General features: G+C 40.8%; 1 protein-coding gene across 1 annotated transcript; it reads right to left on the bottom strand.

Annotated features, from left to right (window-relative positions):
• Positions 1–259: 259 nt before the first annotated feature.
• LOC5509097 (vesicle transport protein USE1) lies at positions 260–10,179 on the bottom strand. The gene is made up of 7 exons (XM_032377996.2): positions 10,027–10,179; positions 9,154–9,203; positions 7,148–7,226; positions 4,528–4,690; positions 4,308–4,344; positions 2,716–2,878; positions 260–1,575 (listed from the first exon to the last, which is right to left on the bottom strand). The coding sequence occupies exons 1-7, from the start codon at positions 10,135–10,137 to the stop codon at positions 1,393–1,395; spliced, it is 786 nt and encodes a 261-aa protein (XP_032233887.1). The 5' UTR covers positions 10,138–10,179; the 3' UTR covers positions 260–1,392.
• Positions 10,180–18,768: the final 8,589 nt, after the last annotated feature.

The following is an 18,768-nucleotide window of genomic DNA, read 5'->3' as shown; positions in this document are numbered from 1 at the left end:
CCGCCGCCACAACAGGAAGAAAGTAATTGTCATAATGAACATGTCCTTGCGTTAACCCTAATATCACAGCTCTCCATCTATCTCATACTCCTCGATGTATACCTCCTCCGCCTGGTTCCCCCCCCCCCCCCCCCCCGCAATCAGGGATTGACTGTACTTCCTGAAAAAAAACCCAAAGAGCCCATAGCAGAGGGGTGGTTATAAGGACATGATCCCCTATTCCCATTGTGTTTTCATAAAGCAAATACAGTGCAAAAGCTGTGAATTACGCCTATTTATTAAACAATACGAGTTGGGTTTTTAAAATGAAGTATATTTATATGTATGTCATTTCTCTTTACTATGTAGCTGACCTCTTTCCGGCTGGATGTACATTCAAAACATGTCCATATCACATCAACTTTCATCAATGTACTATCAGTCGTCGGTTACAGTAGAAGTAAATGAATCTTGTATGAGCCTGTGTTAATCAATTCCAATGAATGTTTAATTCTAGGAAATCAGGTACATTTGGCTCGCCATGTATGAGCCTGTGCTAATCAATTCCAATGAATGTTTAATTCTAGGAAATCGGGTACATTTGGCTCGCCATGTATGAGCCTCTGCTAATCAATTCCAATGAATGTTTAATTCTAGGAAATCGGTACATTTGGCTCGCCATGTATGAGCCTGTGCTAATCAATTCCAATGAATGTTTCATTCTAGGAAATCGGGTACATTTGGCTCGCCATGTATGAGCCTCTGCTAATCAATTCCAGTGAATGTTAATTCTAGGAAATCGGGTACATTTGGCTCGCCAGGTATGAGCCTGTGCTAATCAAGTCCAATGAATGTTTAATTCTAGGAAATCGGGTACATTTGGCTCGCCATGTGTGAGCCTGTGCTAATCAATTCCAATGAATGTTTAATTCTAGGAAATCGGGTACATTTGGCTCGCGATGTATGAGCCTCTGCTAATCAATTCCAATGAATGTTTAATTCTAGGAAATCGGGTACATTTAGCTCGCCATGTATGAGCCTGTGCTAATCAATTCCAATGAATGTTTAATTCTAGGAAATCGGGTACATTTGGCTCGCCAAGTATAAGCCTGTGCTAATCAATTCCAATGAATGTTTAATTCTAGGAAATCGGGTACATTTAGCTCGCCATGTATGAGCCTGTGCTAATCTATTCCAATGAATGTTTAATTCTAGGAAATCGGGTCCATTTGGCTCGCCATGTATGCTTCCCCATCCTCGTACCTGCTCCCGCATGATGCATTCTTTTATCCCCGGCTCCTTGATGGCTTCTGCTTTTTGAGGACCATTCTGCAAACACCACGTTCTTGCCACACTAACCCATGCTCCCAAACGCTTCTTGGGCATAATCCCCTCCATATAAATAAGATAGTGTCAAGTTCGCTTGGGAAACATCTTGATAAACAGAATGGTCATGATGAATACAGCCATGACGAGGGAAAGAGCAATCCACATCCACAACGAGCACCTTCTGTTGGCAATCTCCTCCAGCCGGTCAGCCTCGTGTTTTAGTTTAGAAAGGTTGCAGTCTGCGAGGCGGGTTGAGGCCTCTAGCACCTGAAGCATCCGACAAACTCGTATCACAAATTTGAATACATTTACACAGGTTTTCAGGAACAATGATGCGCTGCGTTAGCTAAGAATAAAAATAAACTTGAATGCGAATGCCACGTTTTGTATTGAAATCATATTGTATATGATAATTGCTGCATGTGTCATGTTTGGTACCATCATGAATGTAGTGAGTTTTGAGTCATGTGTATGGATGTGTCATGTTTGGTATCATCATGGATGTAGAGTATGTTTTGAGTCATGTGTATTGATGTGTCTTGTTTGGTATCATCATGGATGTAGTGAGTTTTGAGTCATGTGTTAGAATGTCTAATGTTTGGTATCATCATGGATGTATGAGTATGTTTTGAGTCATGTGTATGGATGTGTCATGTTTGGTATCATCACGGATGTATGAGTATGTTTTGAGTCATGTGTATGGATGTGTCATGTTTGGTATCATCATGGATGTAGAGTATGTTTTGAGTCATGTGTATTGATGTGTCTTGTTTGGTATCATGGATGTAGTGAGTTTTGAGTCATGTGTTAGAATGTCTAATGTTTGGTATCATCATGGATGTATGAGTATGTTTTGAGTCATGTGTATGGATGTGTCATGTTTGGTATCATCACGTATGTATGAGAATGTTTTGAGTCATGTGTATGGATGTGTCATGTTTGGTATCATCATGGATCTGTGAGTGAGTTTTGAGTCATGTGTATGGATGTGTCATGTTTGGTATCATCATGGATCTGTGAGCAGTATGTTTTTAGTCATGTGTATGGATTTGTCATGCTTGGGTCATGTGTGATGAGTCATGTGAGTCATGTGTGGTGAGTCATGTGTGATAAGTCATGTGTGATGAGTCATGTGTGATGAGTCATGTTTGATGAGTCATGTTTGATGAGTGATGTGAGTCATGTGTGAAGAGTCATGTGAGTCATTAGTGATGAGTCATGTGTGATGAGTCATGTTTGATGAGTCATGTTTGATGAGTGATGTGAGTCATGTGTGAAGAGTCATGTGAGTCATTAGTGATGAGTCATGTGTGATGAGTCATGTTTGATGAGTGATGTGAGTCATGTGTGAAGAGTCATGTGAGTCATGTGTGATGAGTCATGTGAGTCATGTGTGATGAGTCATACCTGTTTGTCTTTGTGGATGATGTTCTGCGCCATCATGGATGTGTGCTTCATGTTCTGGGCCATAAGTACCATCTCCTCTGCTATTTTTTCCTGCATGTTCTGATGATATTGCAGCACTGCATCAATGCTTTCTTCTTTTCCCTCGTTATCTGTGTTACCGGCTCTATCAAAAAAAATGAAAAAAAAAATGTAAATCTTTTTTGTTCAATCCCATTAATCTGAATATTGTTTGAAAAGGCAAAAGGATCGCGCAAGATACCATTCAACTTTTTCATTTCTTTTCCTTTTCTAAGAAAAGCGCTAGCGGTATAAAAGCCCAATAACAAAGCATTCTTTAGAGGATAGTAGAAATTTAACAATAACCACTAAAGACACAAACTGTTCTCCTTCTATGAAACATTAGATATTCAATATCTGTTGTATGACCATCTAATTTTCTGGGCCGGGTTCCTAGAAAGCAGGTTAATACTAACCAAGAAATAAATAAGGTTGTTGTCCAATCAGATGGTTCTCGAGGTTCTCACAGTGATCAAATATGGGGGTATAGATGGTTACGGAGGTTCTTGCAGTGATCAAATATGGGGGTATAGATGGTTACCGAGGTTCTCACAGTGATCAAATATGGGGATATAGATGGTTCTCAAGGTTCTCACAGTGATCAAATATGGGGGTATAGATGGTTACGGAGGTTCTCACAGTGATCAAATATGGGGGTATAGATGGTTCTCTAGGTTCTCACAGTGATCAAATATGGGGGTAATAGATGGTTCTCGAGATTCTCACAGTGATCATATATGGGGGTATAGATGGTTCTCTAGGTTCTCACAGTGATCAAATATGGGGGTATAGATGGTTACGGAGGTTCTCACAGTGATCAAATATGGGGGTATAGATGGTTACGGAGGTTCTAACAGTGATCAAATATGGGGGTATAGATGGTTCCCGAGGTTCTCACAGTGATCAAATATGGGGGTATAGATGGTTACGGAGGTTCTCACAGTGATCAAATATGGGGGTATAGAGGGTTCTCGAGATTCTCACAGTGATCAAATATGGGGGTATACATGGTTCTCTAGGTTCTCCCAGTGATCAAATATGGGGATATAGATGGTTATGGAGGTTCTCACAGTGATCAAATATGGGGGTATAGATGGTTCTCGAGGTTCTCACAGTGATCAAATATGGGGGTATAGATGATTACGGAGGTTTTCACAGTGATAAAATATGGGGGTAATAGATGGTTCTCGAGATTCTCACAGTGATCAAATATGGGGGTATAGATGGTTCTCCAGGTTCTCACAGTGATCAAATATGGGGGTATAGATGGTTACGGAGGTTCTCATAGTGATCAAATATTGGGGTATAGATGGTTCTCTAGGTTCTCACAGTGATCAAATATGGGGGTATAGATGGTTCTCGAGGTTCTCACAGTGATCAAATATAGGGGTATAGATGGCTTTTTCTTATCATACTTAATTACAGCAAGCCAAAATTTCGGTGTGATAAAAAATGAGCAAATCCATACCATGTTCTATAAAAAAAATGTTGCCCTTTGCTTTTTGAAAGTAATCTGATTCTTCATCATACAGTACCTTCTGTTTCTAACTCCTCCAACATCTGTTTTTGATTCTAAAAGATAATAAAACAAGAATATGTGATTTGAGCATAAGTCTGATTTTTTAGCCAATTTATTTTCAAATTTCATTATAAGGAGAAGTAAAGGACTCTCTCACAATAAAACAAAATTCATAATTTTTTTTTATCTCTATATTACTAAGCCATAACCAAGGGGAGTTAAAATACATCACTTACCAGTTCTGAGCAGCTCATCTCTCATCTCTTTGTCCAGTCTTGACTTTGTCTTCAAATGCAATTCCTGGACTCTATCTGCAGGTGGTCTATCGCTTAATAGGCTAGCATGGGCAGACGATCTGGATAAATGATGGCTAGTGACTGCCTTATCACTAGTGGATTTCTGTAGTCATGTAAAAGTAAAAACATTTAAGTTAGACCATCTACCAGTATCAGTAAGATCTGTGAATAATTCTATGACTAGAAAAACTAGGAAGTATGACTAGAAAAAACTACAGACAAGCTGTAGAATAACTAGGAAGTATGACTAGAAAAACTACAGACAAGCTGTAGAATAACTAGGAAGTATGACTAGAAAAACTACAGACAAGCTGTAGAATAACTAGAAAGTATGACTAGAAAAACTACAGACAAGCTGCAGAATAACTAGGAAGTATGACTAGAAAAACTACAGACAAGCTGTAGAAAAACTAGGAAGTATGACTAGAAAAACTACAGACAAGCTGTAGAATAACTAGGAAGTATGACTAGAAAACTACAGACAAGCTGTAGAATAACTAGGAAGTATGACTAGAAAAACTACAGACAAGCTGTAGGATAACTAGGAAGTATGACTAGAAAAACTACAGACAAGCTGTAGAATAACTAGGAAGTATGACTAGAAAAACTAGACTTGAAGCTGTAGAATAACTAGGAAGTACTGTATCACTAGAAAAAGTACAGACAAGCTGTAGAATAACTAGGAAGTATGACACTAGAAAAACTACAGACAAGCTGTGGAATAACTAGGAAGTATGACTAGAAAAACTCAGACAAGCTGTAAAATAACTAGGAAGTATGACTAGAAAAACTACAGACAAGCTGTAGAATAACTAGGAAGTATGACTAGAAAAACTACAGACAAGCTGTAGAATAACTAGGAAGTACTGTATGACTAGAAAAAGTACAGACAAGCTGTAGAATAACTAGGAAGTATGACTAGAAAAACTATAGACAAGCTGTGGAATAACTAGGAAGTATGACTAGAAAAACTACAGACAAGCTGTGGAATAACTAGGAAGTATGACTAGAAAAAATACAGACTTGAAGCTGCGGAATAACTAGGAAGTATGACAAGAAAAACTACAGACAAGCTGTGGAATAACTAGGAAGTATGACTAGAAAAACTCAGACAAGCTGTAGAATAACTAGGAAGTATGACTAGAAAAACTACAGACAAGATGTAGAATAACTAGAAAGTATGACTAGAAAAACTACAGACAAGCTGTAGAATAACTAGGAAGTACTGTATCACTAGAAAAAGTACAGACAAGCTGCGGAATAACTAGGAAGTATGACACTAGAAAAACTACAGACAAGCTGTAGAATAACTAGGAAGTACTGTATCACTAGAAAAAGTACAGACAAGCTGTGGAATAACTAGGAAGTATGACACTAGAAAAACTACAGACAAGCTGTAGAATAACTAGGAAGTATGACTAGAAAAACTACAGACAAGCTGTAGAATAACTAGGAAGTATGACTAGAAAAAATACAGACAAGCTGTAGAATAACTAGGAAGTATGACTAGAAAAACTACAGACAAGCTGTAGAATAACTAGGAAGTATGACTAGAAAAAATACAGACAAGCTGTAGAATAACTAGCAAGTATGACTAGAAAAACTACAGACAAGCTGCGGAATAACTAGCTGGTATGACTATTAAAACTACAGACAAGCTGTAGAATAACTAGCTGGTCTGTGTGGTCATCGTGGAATAAGGGAAATACATCCACACAACATATTTTGATTAATTCCCAGTGAATCAGCTAGATGGTGGATTTGGAGTTCATTTATTTGAGTAGAATAAAATGTAAAATTTTCAAAAAAAACATTCAAACCTTTTGCTGAGAAAATAAAACTGTTGCATCTAGAACCACTCACTTTTTGTTTAACAATGAAATTTGTGTAGAGACAGGTTAATTGGATATGGTTTACTCTAGGGTTAAACTATTTCTACAGTGTTCATAAAAGACAGAGAAACAACAAAACATCCTTTTTGAAGACAGTTGGTTCAAACAGCTGGTCTTAATGCAAGACTTGTGTTTTTCTATGTTAACAGCCAGCCAATCACAAGGTCCTTAAGAAGGGTCTGGGACATGGTTTTCTTGCTGCTTTTATCAGCAAATTCAGCCTTCTTGGTTGCAATTTACCCCTTTTCCAGTTCCTATTTGTGGCAGCTAAAATCTTGTTTCCTTGCCAAAAATAAATGTGAATCCTGTTTTCCTTCCTAAAACTTATGTTAGCATTTTTTATCCCTTCAAGACACTGTAATCAGAGGTTATACATCAACAAAAAGACGTCTGTGTTCATTTTTTTTTTTAGAGAGCAGTCTTTAGGCTAGTGCTGTGGCACTGGTTTAGAAAATATATATATATAAAAAGACTAGAGTATTCTATTATCAAAAGCCTACAGCCCTATATTTCCTGACCCATACTTCCTTCAGTTTTTAGGAAAACTTGCTGTTATCCTCTTGATTTAGTGCAAAACATTAAAAAAGGGCTTATTGCCAATATAAACACATTGGGTTTGATGACAGTGCGACCTATCAGAATTTTTACGAGAAATAATTGCTAATTACCGCTTTCTCTGTTTCCACAAGACCCTTCAAAAACTCTACCCTTTTGGTGTAATCACTCATTGCATCTTGACTCGGTTTGCTGATGAAAGAAAATAAAGTATAATGAATGAAAAGGGCTTTTATTACCTCTTAGAGAAGAAACTTGTTTCACACATAATACCATCACCTCAGATTCTTTTGTTTTCTGAGGGACGATTACTAGTGAAATTCCCTCGAAAACAATAGATGGTTCTAAATTTCCCTCATGCATTAATAATGAGGAAAATTTAGAAAAAGACAAAAGAATCTTTTGTCTTCTAAATTTCCCTCTACATCGGTGCATGATAGAAATTTAGGACCAAAATGCTTGTCTTCTAGTTTCCTAAAGGGAAACAAATAGAAGGCAGCTTCCTGATTAGCGCAGGAATAGACCCTGCGCCAAGAGACCAGTGTATTTGATCTTGTGATACCTAAACAACGTTAGACTAAATCCATGTGGGATGATTTTGATTGCTGTACACATGCATGCTAATGACATCAAAGAACTAAACTGTAGAGCAACTATGTAAATCAACTTTGTTTGATTTGAGAATTGTACGTGAAAATGTGGTGGTCTCTAGAGGGATAAAAAGAACAATGCATATGCAATGCTCTGATCCATTGAACCGTGTTTGCTCATCCAACCTAATATTACTCATAGTTGTGAGTTTATCTCCTCGGTGATCATGGTATTACAAAGTTATAGCATGGAAACTCAGGAATTGAGTGATTAATTGTCCCCTCAACCTCCACCTGCGGAGTCGGTTGCATAGCGTACCTGTAGGCTTTGATACTTTTGTCTCACCTTTTTCATTCATTGATTTCGAACTTTGTCCGTATACAGACAAAGCGATCTGATTGACTAACGACCTCCCATCACTCATCACTCCATACCTTTATCAATTCAACGTGGCGATTACCGAGGAGGTGATCCAAAAATCTCTAAACATTCTTCATTCGACATGCAAACCCGTTATTTTAAGACAAGAGCAGGAGGCAGCTGTGAAAGCCTTGTTAGAAGCTAAAGATGACGTGATGGCTGTGTTGCTGACAGGGTTCGATAAAAGCATGATTTTTACCGTTTCTGAAATTGCCTCTCGAGAGAAACAGCACAAGCTCTTCCGTTTTAGTAATAATGTTCACTAAACAATAAAGAGCATAATTAGCTTTGCAACAGACTAGTGGGATTCTTGAAGATTTAGGGACTGCCTGCGTTTATCTCTATTCTTATCTGTGAGTGCAACTTTTAATTTGAAATAAAACGTATGTGTTCTTCTAATAATACTTCCGTATGGCTTGCAGACTCGCTCTGTTAAATTTGTTGCACGAGGCACAGAAAACCCCAATTCCTCGCACAACTCCCAGCTAGGGATTTGTCGTAATATTCTTGTGTTCTGTATAAGTTTTCTCACGATGGCCTACTCTCAAAGGTTCCGTATTTAATTGGAAATTTCTACAGGCAAAGCCTACATTAATCGTTTGCAAGTAAATCAGCAGTCTTAGGTGCTATTTTTACGTTTTAGGGGGACTAGCTACATGTTGCATTATTTTTTTTTTATTATATCATAACACATTATGTCACATTATATAATATGATTATTATCTAAGATTTTAGCTCTATCTATGTGAGTTTGTTTTGTTTTGAATTGCACGCAGCACTTTGCGAGAATCAAATCTGATTAGCCAACAAGGATTATGTGACATGTTATTTAGCTGTCAATTTTTTGTCATGTGTTATATTAGTGAAAAAGTCGATACATCCTGTAGGCGTTCTTTTCCCCCTCTCCCCCTTCCCCAAGCATTTTTCTTCCACCTACCCCTGCAGAGTGCATCATCCGAGATGGCGGCTGGGTTATGCAAATGCTGTGTTTTCGGGGTTTTCGTGCAGGAGAAACTATCAAAGCCTACAGGTAGGCTATCGGTTGCGGGGCATTTAATTAATAAATTCCCCTTGTGCCATACTATAACTTAGCAAATAATGAGATTACCTTGCTGATTTACTAAGCTCATTAGCATTGTTCTGGAGTGCACATACATACTATGAAGAAATAAAATCACAATTCAGTCACAACACAGAACAGCAATATAGACATTTTGGGAATAATACGCTGGAATTTTGACTCAATGTAAGAACCTGTGCAGTAAACAAGTTGTATCACCAAGCTTCTGTTCCTATCTCCCACTAATGTCATTGAGTTTGAAGTGATGATGTAACAATCATGCGACCGAGACCCAAACAATAAAAAAACACATGAAATTGGGGCTGAATCAAAGGCTAGAAAGAACAACAGAATGGCAAATTTGCTGAACGATTTTCAATGTGATCTGTAAATATTGGAGATTTCTACGGCATTTCTTCGTCTTCGCGTTTTCAACTCAAAGACAATTTTCCGTGCGCTATCTTACAGTGCGAAAGGATGAATTCTCCTAGCTAAGCGAAATAATAAACAATCGAAAAAGCTTTAGAAAACATGTTTCACTGACGTTGTTTTTTCAACTCGGTGTGTCACTTTTTTCTTTGTTCTTTTAGTTCATGAAATATTATATAAGTTATATATTTTTTTAGGTGGCCGATAATAGGTAATAGGAATACGAGTACCATCAAGTACTTAAACAATTGAAGAAAAGCAGAGACCCCATCACAAAATCTTAAATGAAAAGTAATTAAATAGTGAAAAAATATTGCTCTGACAAAACTGCACACTATGCAGTACAGCTGCCTATATGTTTTTCAACGAGGCTATTTTTTTAATTTTTTTTTCAATGACAAAGCAAAACTCAGTGAAACAGCCCAGCTGGTTTATATTCAATAATTCATGCTAATAAAGTAATTTTAGCTTCCCTAAAACAGTGCTTTTCACCTTCTCTAGTCTCCAGTTTAAGCATTCTTTCTTTTCCTGATAATCCCCCGCCATCGCTTCACAGCGAACCAAAAGCCGCTGTAAATTTATTTCCATCCTTGACGGCGCCATTTTGAAAATAGCGCCTAAGTAGCCAAGCCTTGTACAGCGTACACAGGCAAACCAAAGCCTAAACAGGCGCAGCCGCCAGCAAATAACCACGACTCCCGTGTGGTGTAGGCGTTGTGTGTTGATATGGTTCAAGAGACCATGATATGTTATGTATTTAAATACAAGAAGGCCTTTATTTTTCTTTGATTTACAATATTTTTAGATGATGAATGAACTTCAATTCTTCACAAAAACGAAACAAAGCCAAAATCATGTTTCCCCTCCAAAAAAAATGTTTTTATAAAAACTGCGGATTTCTTGAAGTCTTGAAAATACTGCTTTTCTCGCACATTAAATAGTCATTCGTGTATTATTTTTAAAGCTAAAAAAAGAACAATACGACAAAGCATAATTAATTTTTCGGGGTCCGGTATCCATCAAAACGGCGCGCTCTGATAGGCTCCGAGAGGTCCGGTGTCCAATGTCCGGTTTCCATCTGAAATCGTAGTATAAATCGGGACTTAATTATTTTTGTTGGTCAAAATTCATAGAATGTCTTTATTGATGGAAGTTCTGTTTTTCTAGAGAGTAAAAAGCGTTCCATGAAAATACAATATGGAGTTTATTGGATCAGGGTGTTGTGTCTCCCTGATTGGATGATCAAACAAAATCTTCACGAACATCGCCGAAAGTTAGAAGCGAAACCTCACCACATGCGACTGTAAGCCCGTAGCCCATAAGGTAATCATAGTTGGAAATTCTGTTGACGAAAGTTTATTTCACGATACGGACCTCCAGGCTGGTAAATAATATATATATATATAAGCCACTAATATCAATCTTTTACGCGGAAATATATATATATATATATATATATATATATATATAAAATGATGGTTGAAGGCTTTCATAGAAAGTGCTCAATACTCGAAAGTAGAGCGGTGTATAGTGTTAGTTTGAGAAAAATACAAACTACATAGGTTTCCCTACAGGTCTGTTTCGTGGTTGCCCACTCATCAGGGGATTTAATGAGAATATTCCTACCATCGTATATATACTATTAACATTGAAATTTGCATAATAATAGACTGATAGTTTTAGCTAAGGCGGTAAGAGGAACAATAGCGATTTACATTAAATATGCGGGGCGGAAACTAACAGTGCGGAACGTGTGAAAAATTGATAGCGCGAAAAATTAACGGTGACGGGATTAACAGTTCTAATTTTTTCGTAGCAGGGCTTTGTTTCTGTGGCGGCACGAGGACACGAGTTCATTGCGTTTATTTAGAGTTGATAGTTTGGGTTGGCAGATGATCGTCAGCTTTTCCTTGAGGCAGAGGTTGCAACGCTTAGTGGTACTGTTGTAGGCGGAGTGGGAAGAAAGAATGCGCCATGAAATAAAGTACTCAATCATGTTGTCCTTGAGAGTCCAGACGTGTTTGCTGAGTTCGGTGGAGTTTCTGTGTTTGGCGTGTCGGAATGATGCGGTGTGGTTTCTGTACCTGGTCTTGAAGCTGTTTTCAGTGAGCCCGACGTATGTTTCCGAGGTGTTGTTGTCTTTTCGAGTTACGGTAGCTTGGTAGATAACAGATGTCTGTAGGCAGTTTCCGTCTAGAGGGCAGGTGTCTTTCTGTCGGCAGTTGCATGTCTTGTTGTTGGTAGTGGTAGGGGGGGAGCTGGTGATCTCGGTAGCCGACGATGCGGTGATGATGCGCTTGTTGTGGTTGTCGATGATCTGTTTGGTGTTGTTCATGCAGCTGTAACTGATTTTGATGGTGTTTCTGTTGAAGATTTTACGGAGGTGGTTGTCTTTCGGGAAGTGTTTGTCTATCAGGGTGAGGAATCTGTGGCCGATGTTGGTGCTGGTGTTCTTGCTGAAGGGCGGGTTGTACCATAGGATGTTGTTGCGTTTGCGGGTTTTATGGTTGGTTACGGTGTTGGGTTCGTAGCGTAGCGTGTAGTTGTATCCGCTATCGTCGAGTGCTTTCTGGTAAGGTGGCGCGGTCTGGTCAAAGGAGGCTTGGTCTGAAGATAGGGCAGATAGGCGTCTGTTGATACCAGCAGGGATGTTCTTGGTGATGGAGGGCGGGTGGTTGCTCTCACGGTGGACATATTGTAGCGAGGAGTTCGGCTTTGTATAAGGCTGGTGTGCATTACGTTTTAGGTCAAGGGTGACGTCTAGGAAATTGACAACTTGTTTGTTCGCCTCAATGGTGATTCGGAGTCCGTTGTTGTTGAGGATGCGGCATAGTTCCTTTTTTAGGTTTTCGGTGGCTCTGGGTGTGGCGTTGGTGATGGCTAGTCCGTCGTCGCGGTAGAGTCCTACGTTCATATTGAGGTCCTGAAGTTGGGAGAGAAGGAAGTTGCCTACAAGTTCACAGGTTTCTGCGCCATCGAAGCTCCCCATCGTAACATCAAATATCGTGTTGCCTTTCTTCTGCCTTTCTTCTGCCATTCAAATTTCGCGCCCTATTTTTATGTTAATTTTATACATAGATAGTATATAAGTGATGGTAGTAATATATTCTTAATAAATCTTCTGATGAGTGGGCAACCACCAAACAGGCTTGTAGAGATGAAACGGTAGTTCGCGTGTTTTTTTCCTGTTTTTTTCCTATATATATGTTCATAACATATTCATAACATATATGTATATAACATATACATAAAATGATGGTTGAAGGCTTTCATAGAAAGTGCTCAATACTCGAAAGTAGAGCGGTGTATAGTGTTGGTTTGAGGAAAATACAAACTACATAGGTTTCCCTACAGGTCTGTTTCGTGGTTGCCCACTCATCAGGGGATTTAATGAGAATATTCCTACCATCGTATATATACTATTAACATTGAAATTTACATAATAATAGACTGATAGTTTTAGCTAAGGCGGCAAGAGGAACAATAGCGAGTTACATAAATATGCAGGGCGGAACGTGTGAAAAATTGATAGCGCGAAAATTTAACGGTGACGGGATTAACAGTTCTAATTGTTTCGTAGCAGGGCTTTGTTTCTGTGGCGGCACGAGGACACGAGTTCATTGCGTTTATTTAGAGTTGATAGTTTGGGTTGGCAGATGATCGTCAGCTTTTCCTTGAGGCAGAGGTTGCAACGCTTAGTGGTACTGTTGTAGGTGGAGTGGGAAGAAAGAATGCGCCATGAAATAAAGTACTCAATCATGTTGTCCTTGAGAGTCCAGACGTGTTTGCTGAGTTCGGTGGAGTTTCTGTGTTTGGCGTGTCGGAATGATGCGGTGTGGTTTCTGTACCTGGTCTTGAAGCTGTTTTCAGTAACATATACATACATATATATATATGTTCATATAACAGAACAGTGCACAATACATAGGTGTAGAGCGGGATATATCTCCTGATTGGATGATCAGGAAATCTCCTGATGAGTGGTCAACCACGAAACAGGCAGGAAAAAAACACGCGAACTACCGTTTCATCTCTACAAGCCTGTTTGGTGGTTGCCCACTCATCAGAAGATTTATTAAGAATATATTACTACCATCACTTATATACTATCTATGTATAAAATTAACATAAAAATAGGGCGCGAAATTTGAATGGCTGTTATGATGAAATTGATAAGGTTTTGTTCCTGTGGCGGCACGAAGACACTAGCTCGTTACGCTTGTTTAAAGTTAATAGCTTGGGTTGGCGGATAATGATAAGTTTTTCTTTGAGGCAGAGATTACATCTTTTGCTAGAGCTGTTGTAGGCGGAGTGAGATGACAGGATTTTCCATGAAATAAAGTGTTCTATGTCGTTGTCTTTAAGGATCCATATGTACTTGCTTAGTTCGGTCGAGTTTCTGTGTTTAGCGTGTCGGAAGGAGGCGGTTTGGTTTCTATATCTTGTCTTGAATTCGTTCTCGGTTAGTCCTACGTAGGTTTCGTAGGTTAAGAAAGGACAACAACACCTCCGTGCCCTTGAACAGTTGCACAGAATGTTTGAGAACAGGTAGCCTACGTGTAGCCGCTGACTCGCGAAATCGCTAGACAACAGTGGGCTGTCACAAGACGCCTTGGGGACAAGGCTAACAAGGCGTCAATAACGGAGACATAAGGCGCTAAACTATGCGATTATGTCCCCGTGGTCGCGAGGAAGTTGCTGAGGGATGCGCCATCGTGTTTGTTGTACCACTACGGTGCGTCACTTTTTAACGCTCTTCAATTTTTGCGAAGTATTTACATATAAAAAATATTCTTTATAAAACAGAAAGAGTCTAATTTGAGAATACATATTAGTAAAAGGGAGTAGTAAAAAAGATATATTCAAGGCCCGTTAGAGGAAGGCCAACAGCTGCTTACATTATGCATCTTCTGTTGTTCTCGACACTTTCTGATTGACGTATCCTGCTAAACCTATGTAACAAAGGGTAACTGCGTGTGAACTGGACATTGAAAAGGTCAGAATAATTGGTCTCGAAAGGCTAGTAGCTGAAGTTGGTAAAGAAAGCAAAACGTCCAGCTCATATTTCATAACTTTCATGAGCTCGGTTTCAAATATCTTGATATATTGTCTCGAATTGTCGCAAGTACTTGCCCTTTTACATCCACTATGAATGTTTTACATGTAGGATTACGGTTATCCAAATAACATGATTTACATCGGTTTTTAAAGCCATTTGGTCGCTTCCGTGACTCAACTATTACTGGAATGGTTGGCTGCTCTCCGAGCAAACTCTTTCCGATCGAACGATTTTAAGCGAAAACAAGATCTAGTTACTATTAAAAGAATATTATTCAAAGAATATATATATATGTCAGTTTGATGGTATAAAAACAAACAGTTGTTTATGTTTATGAAAGAACTTGAAGAAATCAACATTTACTTAACATACCGATTTCACGGTAAATTTGCATTGGAGCCGAAGAAGTTTCGCGCTTAGAATAAATACACACGTGTTAAGTTAATATAAATGTATTCATATAGAAATTTGAAAATAAAACTAATTATACTGGAAAGTTACAATTTTGTGGATGGTATTCTAACCGACGATTGAAAAGAAATAGCGGTATTTCCGTCGCATACAGTGTTTGTCGTACGTAGACCGAATTTGTAGCTTTAACATTAACTTTAAATAACTTAATTGCCACTAGCGAGCTAATTCGGCAATTGGCGGTCAGCGGAGGCTGGCGCGTGAGAACGATAACGGACGACAACATGTACAAAAAACAATGATAATACAATGAAAATACTTGCGATGCGCATAACTTAACGTGACATGCAATAGCAAACAAACGAAAAACACGATGAAAGCCCTTTATCGGATTAGCTCACTAGGTAAGGCCGCTACAAAGTTGGCTGCAGATGGTAGGCAGGGAAAAACTGCCTGCGGTGAAGCATTCCAGACGGAGATGCAGCGACGGAGATAGTGCGTGAGTAGAAGGAGAACTGGAAAGCGTTAATTTTAGCTGGGAGGAGTGAAAATTGGTAGCTATTACAGGCACTGGTTCTTGTGAAGTAGACGGCAGGCTTAGGTGAAACATCAGGCGGAAAATCAATTTTGACGAGGCCGGAGTTTATCTTATAAAAAAGTGCGAGGTCACTAACTATTCTTCGATGTTGGAGTGACTGCCAGCCTAACACATTAATCATTTGGGTAACGCTACTTGTTCTTTGGTAATCCCCTGTGGTAAAGCGTGCGGCTCTACGCTGGACAGATTCCAACGTGCTAATATCCCTCTTTGCGTGTGGAGACCATGCCACCGAACCGTACTCGAGGATGGGGCGGACGAGGGACGTGTAGGCTCGCTCCTTGATTCGGACTGAACACGATGAAAGGTTCCTCTGTAGCACTCCTAAGACTCGATTCGCCTTCTTTTTAACTTCCTCAGCTTGCATGTCCCAACGAAGGCTTGATGTGATGTAGACGCCTAGGTATTTTTGGCACGTGACGCTCTCGAGGACGGAACCGCATAAGGAGTACACCCCTACTGATGGATGACGCTTCAGAGTGATTGACATGATGTAGCACTTTTTCGGCGCAAAAGCCATTTGCCATTTCTCCGCCCAGAGTTCCAGGAGGTGTAGGTCTTCTTGGAGAATATCATGGTCGTCAGGTGAGTTGATTGGGCGGTATAATACACTGTCGTCGGCAAACAGCCTTACATGCGACTTCAGACCAGTTGGCATGTCGTTGATGAAGAGCAAGAATAAGACCGGGCCTAAGACAGTGCCTTGGGGGACTCCGGATGTCACTGGAGACCATTCTGAACAAGACCCATTCACAACGACGCGTTGCCTTCTATCCGTAAGGAAGCAATGAAGCCAAGTGAGTAGTTCCCCCCTGATCCCGTAATACCGAGCTTTAAGGAGAAGACGCTGATGGGGAACAGTGTCAAACGCCTTGGCAAAATCCAAGAACACAACATCAACTTGACCATGGGCGTTTAAAACGGAGGCCCAGTCGTGGATCACTGAAGTAATTTGAGTCTCACATTAAAGACCTTGCTCAAATCCGTGTTGGAGATGCGTTATTATTTGATTCGCGCAAAGATGGTTTGTAACATGCTTGCAGACTACGTGTTCCATGACTTTATAGATCAAAGATGTTAAAGATACTGGGCGATAATTCTTGGGGTCCGCTCTGTGGCCTTTCTTGAAGATGGCTGTAACGTTGGCGTCCTTCCAGGCGGCAGGTAGAGAGCCCGAGTCATAAGACTGTTGAAATAGTGGAGCTAGCAGCGGGGCTAGTTCGCCAGCGGCTTCTATCAGGATACGTGCTGGCACAGAGTCGGGACCGGAGGCCTTGTTGGGTTGGATGTTCTTTAGCTGCTTATGGATGCCATTAGTCGAAAATGTCAGGTCAGCGACCTCTTGGTAGGGGGAGTCACCAAGAACAGGAATGTTGGTAAGATCCTCTTGCGTGAAGACGCTCTCGTATTGGACGCGCAATGCCTCCGCTTTGGATGAATCTGACGCGCAGATCTGGTCACCTTGAAAGAGGGTCGGGATACCCAAGGACTCGGAGCGCAGCAGCTTAAGGTACGACCACGCCCTTTTTGCTCCGCCAGGATTAGGTGTACTAGGGTCCGGCGCAAGCCCACCCAGGACCTCGCTCAAGTATATATTATGCATGTCTCTGATGCATTTGGTTGTATAGTTCCGTATACGTCTGTACGAGCGGATATCTTTTTCCTTCGAAGAGCGTTTGGCTTTTTTGTAAGCTCTATTTCGTTTACGCATAAGCCGCTTGATGGCTGGGCTCACCCAGGGAAGGTGGCGTTTCCCCTTCGGCATCTTGTGTGGGACGAACTTGTCCAGAGCATCTTTCAAGCCTTAAAAAAGCGCAGCCCAATTCTTATCGACAGATCTTAGCGGGAATGATGCCATGTAATCGGTTCCGAAGGTAGACAAGTAGGACCTCAGGCCGTCGTAGTCAGCTTTATGATACTGGTAGATTTTGTGGGGCGCCTTTGGGGTATACTTTGGTGAAGTATCAACCTCGAATAGAACAGCCCCCTCGTGGTCGATCAAGCCGTTGGTAACATGACACGCCTGGATAAGTCCTGGGTTAGACGAAAACACCAGATCGAGATAGTTGTTTTTGCGTATCGGGGCTTTTACGTGTTGGGAAAGGCTAAACATGTCTGCTGTTTCGATAAGTTTGTGGTCCCAAGAGCGCGCAGAGGAGATAAGCGCTGCTTCGCCGCTTGACCAATCGATTCCGGGGCAGTTGAAGTCGCCGCCGAGAATGACGCATGGGGGTTGAGTGTGTTTGCTGTAGAGCTTGCAGAGGTGATCATTGAGCAGGCTAAGCGCGTCTTCGTCAGGAGGGGGTCGATAAAAACAAAAAAAAGAATAGCTTTTTGCGCTTCACAAGTTGGATCGAGCATGTAATGATCTCGCAGCTGTCGACGTCTACACCACGTTCCTCCGCCGCAGTAAGGTCGTTGCGGACGGCGATGAATACACCGCCACCGAATAGAGTTCTGTCCTTACGAAAAATTTCGTAATTTTCAGGGAACACTGAATATGCCGGTATGCTTGAATCGATTTTGCTTTCGCATTCAAGAATAATATCTGGGTCATGCAGAGCGACCAATGAGTGGAACTCTGATTTCTTTTTCGCACTCTTGATTCTGTGGACGCCCTGGGTAACGTTCTGTGGGACTCGGGGAAGTACAAGACTAATGCGAGGGTCACTATCCCTTGCCACAATAACCACGCCTGGGCGGAGCTTCCGACTGAACCACCTGCGATTACGAGCGTCTACGGCCTAGACCTCGAGGCTGAGGACGAGCTTCGTCGCTACGTCAGGAGAAGGCTTTAAGTGCCGCCGCGAAAACGCGCGAGGCAAAAGTGCGAGAGGTGCTCATTCGCTTTACAAACAGGGCGATCCCAAGAAGAACGAGGATCTGGCTATGCGGGCGCGTTATAGTCACGCACGAGGGGAAGCTATACCGATCGGAGAGAGATAGCGTCGCGATTGACAGAGCCTTTACATGTAAGAAAGGTCACGTCCCCCAGGAGCTTTCGGGAGATCATCCCGCTTGGGAAGAGTACCTGGAGGCTACGCACAGCATGGGAGGGGCGACAGGGTATCGGTTCAAGAAGTGGATCCAAAGAGAGAACATCAGGCCAGCGCCTCTTAAATACAGCGGCGTCTGGCAAGCGGCGAAGGTTGAGTCCAAAGTGTGG

This window comes from Nematostella vectensis, chromosome 2 (assembly GCF_932526225.1).
Source record: "Nematostella vectensis chromosome 2, jaNemVect1.1, whole genome shotgun sequence".
NCBI lineage: Eukaryota > Metazoa > Cnidaria > Anthozoa > Actiniaria > Edwardsiidae > Nematostella > Nematostella vectensis.
This window is presented reverse-complemented; position numbering and strand designations above follow the sequence as displayed.